Raw genomic sequence first — 5,607 nt, 5'->3', positions numbered from 1 at the left:
CTGAAAGGTATTATTGAGTTTGTGAATATGGAATATTAGGCAAAGGTCGAAGCAGAGGGCGCTGCTAGCATTTTACAGTAAATAATCCGACTAAAATCCGACATATTGCACACGGCATATCATAATATTGACACATAAGTTATCAAACGTCGAACAAAACTTTTTGTTTACTGTCTATGCTGGTGCTGAACTCCTACGTGGAAAATTGCAATAATATATCCTATTAGTATAAAATCAATTAACGACGAATTGGACACATTTGAATGCAAGTTATTACTTAGTTTTGCTGTGTGAATAGTGAATACATGTTGTGAAATCCATTAACAACCTTCCGGACAAACAATTCGACATTTGTATTATTGGTAAGATTGCGTTAAAATTGTAAAGAAACTAGAAAGTATTTTCACACTTACCCATGCACATGCATGTGGTCCATGCACTGCTGGTGGTCTATTTCCACGTCTGCTACCCCGCTGTCACGGTTGTCCATCACTGAAATACCATCAATATGGGATTATTTTTTATTTCAGATATCTGACGTCACTTCTACGACGACAATATTTTCGTGTAGTGTGACGTCATTTCTCTACATCTGACACTGTTTAAGTCTCCATGTCGTCCATCTCGCCGATGCTCTCTCGCAGGTCTTCGACAAACTTGCAGCTGTCACGCTCACTCTCCCACATATTTCGTTTTATGTTTCTCGCTCACTCCTGTTAGGGCCAGCCGTAGCTCGTCCCTTGCCCCTATTGAGCTCGCCCTCGATCCTCATGGCCTATACGTAATCCATCTCAACGATGCTCTCTCGCAGGTCTTTCGCGAACTTCCCACACATTTTGCCGAGCTATCTATCTCACTCACACATCACCCACACACATCTATCTATCTCTCTCACTCACCGTTCCTGTTAGGGCCGGCCGTAGTTCGTCCCTTGCCCCTGTTGAGCTCGCCCTCGATCCTCATGGCCTCCATGTCGTCCATCTCGGCGATACTCTCGCGCAGGTCTTCGGCGAACTTGCAGCGGTCGTGTTCGTTGCGGGCGTTGAACGTCGCCAGCCGTCGCCCGTCCACGCGTCGCGAGAGACGTATACCGAACGGGTAGTCTGGAAATGTCATAAATAGGTAAATGAAATGACATGCAACAAGAACAGTTTATATGGTACGGTTGTGGAGCAAGTACATCGCTTTCGTATTGTGTACCTGTCCAAATTATTACATACCAAATGAATTAAAAGAAAACATAATATGTATTAATTAAAATCACACAATATGTTTGTGTCTTTATATCTTACAATATCTTTTTAATTACCACTCAAGAAAACACAGGTGACTGGCCTAATTTGTAATATTTTAAAGGACAATTTGTCTAGTCACTCGATTCTATTTCTTAATAAATTGAAATAAATCTCTGAATTCTACCGCACATTCACGCAATCAACTTCCTTATGACTCAACAAATAAGGCATTAAATTGTCTACAGCATACTCACGCGGCACGGAGAACAGGTTAACGAGCATGCCACACAGCGGGAACGACTGGCGGAACGTGTACGTCACCGAGGACTTCTTCTTGCTGAATATCTTCGTAATCACCAGCAGGTCGTTGAAGAGGAACACCTGGAAAATACAGAGTAAGTTAATTATAAGCAAACGTGTCTATTGGAATTTAATTTTTTATAGCTCCAAAAGCCTAAGAGAGATTTTATAGCTTTAGGAAAAAAAATCGAAAAGAATATTCTTAGTACTTACTAATAAAACTGAGTGACGTTGAGAAGTAATTTACTTTGTACTACCAAAGCCGTTACATAATGTTTTTCACAGCTGTTGGAAGTACAAGGAAACATAATTCATTGCATCAAAGTTTAATTCATATTAGTATTTTTTAATCATTCTTGTCTTAGAAATATTTTTACGTAGGCAGTAAATCTAGTGCTCGAAGATTTTGTAATTTTTTTATCTCATAGGTGTAAATTATTTAATATTTATATTATTATTCATTCAGGCAGCCATACAATGGATGCGAGTCCCAACGTAATGTAGCGTAAATATTTAGTGAAGTGGTCTTACCTCTCTCTGATGCACCCCGGGGCGCTCCTTCTTGTGTATATCGGGTATCTCGTATAGCCGGCAGTAGCAGACCAGCCGCCGATGCGGCAGCGCCAGGTGGGGCTTCTTACCCACGATGGTAGCTTGGACTTTCATCACCTGGAAACAAATGTGTATTATGTAGTATTTTTCAGTGTTTTGCAATCTGTAGGTCATGACCTCCTGGGGGGTCGCGAGGCTTCTGTAGAGGCGTCGCCAGAGGAGAACTATTTCAATAAAAATAAGAATGAAAATTAGAAGGATTCATATATATAATATAAAGTAGGATAATTTTACCAAAAGTATATATTCTAACATTGAAGAAATCGATTGGGATCCGCCAGCTACAAATACTTAATGCATAGAAACTATAAGTAAAATGTTATTCTGTGTATCTTTATTCATTCTGCATGTCCTGACATTGCAGTATCTGTGTAACGCACTACACCTGCTTAACTCGCCGTCCCCGTCCACGTCGTACCCAACTACCCACGTGACTAGCATTACCTGCGTGACGTGGTCGCTGCCGGGTCGGAACTCGCTGGCCTTGACGCGGTCGTATATCCCGGCGAGCATGTCGCGGTCGATGTCACCGCAGTCGTCGATGCCGCGGAGGTTGCGCACGAAGTCATCGAGCGACATCCGCGCCTCCGGCTTCAGGTTCGGCGTGTGAAGGTCCGTGTTCAGCATTATTATAGCGAATGCCAACACGAATATCTGAAATTAAAGACGATTAGTATTAGATTTACTCGAAGTTGTGACGCCAAATTGGCGTACACGCTTGCGTCGCGACGCAAACAAAGAGTTATGGATTTATACTTAAACAGTGACAAAGTTAAGACGCCGCGTTGGCGTACGCGACGGTGTCGCCATTTACAAACTTGCGTTACGATGTATACGCTTGTATTGCGACGTAAATCATCGTACGAGTTTCAAAGGCATTTTTAAGAATGCGGGTTATTTTTGCTCATGCGCATTGCGCAAAGTATACTTGCGTCGCGTCTGAATTGCGTACTGGCTGCTTTTTACAAAATTTCTTCAAAATTAAGAAAACAAAATGCTTTTAAATATAGTTACCGTGTCTTGTGTACGCAGGCGCTGCACGAAATCGGGGTTGCAGACGCAGTAGCGGCGCGCGAACGCCTCCACCAGCCGCTCGATTTTCTGCGCCTCGCCCGGCAGTCGGAAGTGCGCCTGGTAGCGGCGCAGCGCCACGTCTACCGCCATGCCGGATAAGTCCAGCTCGTTGACGAAACATCTGTTTGGAAATTTAGGTAATTAAAATCATGGTGTTCTTATCGTTAGTTTTATGATTACACATAGTCTAACCGTCTTACTAAAATATTTATTCTGTATACGTAGACGTCATGTATCCTTTCTTATACTTCAAGAAAGTCATTCCACAGACAAGCACATTTCAGCAGTGCATAAATTCTTTCATTTTCTGATTTCTTTACTTTACTAAAAGTGAAATATGAACTGTCCACGTAAATAAGTAACATGTTCCAACTTACTCTAACACAGCCATGTTGAACTGGCTCTGCAGATTGCCGAGGTACTCGCCGATCATCTGTTTGCTGAGCCCCTTCCTCGTTATCAGGAATCTGGCGACACCACGCGGGGAGTTCTCGAGGAAACCCCGCGATATGAGGTAAGCTATACCCCGCTCGGGCTTCTTATTGAACAGATTCAAACCGACCCGGTACTGACGTTTTCGAACTGTTTCTGATACCTGGAAAACACAATATGACAATGTTAAAACTGTGATAAAAGGCATAAAACTTAATGTGAATTTTATTGACTTAATGACTTAATCACTAACACTATTCTTTTGTTATTTTTAGATAGTATGTCGAGAGTTGGATACGACCAATGGTGTGAAAATGAACGGTTTCTTGAGCGTGCACTCGTGCTGTGGGTGGCACATAGTTGGGCGGAGCCTCTTGATGCAGCGTACCACTCGTCGTACAGCGTGCCGGAAACCGCGCGTTCTGCTAGACAGAGACAGAGTAAGTGTGAGGAAGATGGCGTACCTTGAGCGGCTGCTGGTGCGTGTGTTCGTGCTGCGGGCGACAGCAGGCGGCGGCGGGCGCGTCGTAGTAGGGCGGGGCCTCCTGCCGCTTCCACACGGCGTACCGGTCGTCGTATAAAGTGCCGGAAGCCGTTCGTTGGTGGTACTGCTGCTCTTGTATGTGAATGTGTTGCTCCTGGAATGGAAAAGTCACATGCTACGGATGTCTATAGTCGCGGAGCTGGCGGAAATTGATCTGTCGCTACTTGTCTACAAGTAGGTTGATGCTTCCACGACCGTATTTGAATTTTTACCTCATTAAAGATACTAAATATTTCTAGTAATTGATTAATTTATAAAATATATTATACGTATTATAATGAAGCGTTTTCATATCCTTTACATAACCATAAACAACGGTAACTGACCGGGATTTGAACCCAGCTACCACAAATCTAAAGCACACGCTAGTCACTTTTTGTAATTATTAAAGATACTAAATATTTCTAGTAATTGATTAATTTAAAAAATATATTATACGTATTATAATGAAGCGTTTTCATATCATTTACATAACCATAAACAACGGTAACTGACCGGGATTTGAACCCAGCTACCACAGATCTAAAGCACACGCTAGTCACTTTATGTAATTATTCTAGTTTATCAAGTCAACTTGTATACCATACTCCTTTTTGTGATTGATTGTGTTAGTGTATGTGTTTGGATATGCCTTTGCCCTTGGAAAGGTCAGTGCAACAACTCAATAGGTGTTAGAAACTTGCGTGTAGTGTAAGCCTGAAAGTGCCGTAAGCGAGTGAACAACTCATCATAACGAAGTGCATCATAACAAATCATAATAAACGTGTGGAACATTCATAACGGAGTCGTGTTATGATTTACAAAACATGCATTATAAACAAATCTTACTATTGATCAGTTACGTTTTTATCATAGAAAATGTATTTTAGCCGTGACAAATTATCTACTATTATTTATGGCAAATAAATGCTTGATATAAAACTGTCAGGCTGCCTTATGATAAGCAATAATTGCTCATAGATAAACTATTACTATCAAAAGAGAGAAGCAAATCTCGATAGAAACTGTAATTACGAAACGTTTAATTAATATTTTAGAATAATTATACATCAAGTTTTTCAACAAAAATCGCTTGTTATAATTAAAATGCGCTCCATATTTATAACATTCTGAATCAAACTGATTTTGCCTTGAAATGAAGCTTCACAACATAAGACTTTCTATCAAATTCCATAGACAATCATGAATGTTCCACACACGGAGAGCGCAAGCAACAGAACAGGGTCGAACCGGCGGGCGGTGGTATCTGTCGGAGTTAGACGATGATGATGACTGTACCGAGGACAGCGATCCGCGCGCGCATTCCCGCCGCAGCGATACAGGTGACTCCGCGCTGAAACAAAATGGCGGACATAAGATGGCGGCGTTACAAGATGGCCGACACAACAAAATGGCCGATTAGAGTACACA

At 41.8% G+C, this 5,607-nt stretch overlaps 1 protein-coding gene across 7 annotated transcripts in view; it reads right to left on the bottom strand.

Moving 5' to 3' along the window:
• Positions 1-5,607, bottom strand: part of LOC121736812 (IQ motif and SEC7 domain-containing protein 1) — a 232,103-nt gene that overhangs the window by 7,707 nt on the left and 218,789 nt on the right. For 6 of the 7 annotated variants that reach the window (XM_042128215.1, XM_042128222.1, XM_042128221.1 and 3 more), the window contains 9 exons: positions 5,428-5,530; positions 4,118-4,291; positions 3,599-3,816; positions 3,162-3,342; positions 2,592-2,801; positions 2,067-2,204; positions 1,490-1,616; positions 900-1,103; positions 414-492 (listed from right to left, as the gene is read on the bottom strand). In XM_042128215.1, coding sequence (XP_041984149.1) covers positions 414-492; positions 900-1,103; positions 1,490-1,616; positions 2,067-2,204; positions 2,592-2,801; positions 3,162-3,342; positions 3,599-3,816; positions 4,118-4,291; positions 5,428-5,530 — 1,434 coding nt within the window. The remainder of the gene's footprint in view (positions 1-413; positions 493-899; positions 1,104-1,489; positions 1,617-2,066; positions 2,205-2,591; positions 2,802-3,161; positions 3,343-3,598; positions 3,817-4,117; positions 4,292-5,427; positions 5,531-5,607) is intronic. The other variant, XM_042128216.1, reaches the window with a different exon arrangement.

This window comes from Aricia agestis, chromosome 19 (assembly GCF_905147365.1).
Source record: "Aricia agestis chromosome 19, ilAriAges1.1, whole genome shotgun sequence".
Taxonomy (NCBI): Eukaryota; Metazoa; Arthropoda; class Insecta; order Lepidoptera; family Lycaenidae; genus Aricia; species Aricia agestis.
The sequence above is the reverse complement of the archived record's forward strand: the minus strand, read 5'-3'. Positions and strand labels throughout refer to the sequence as shown.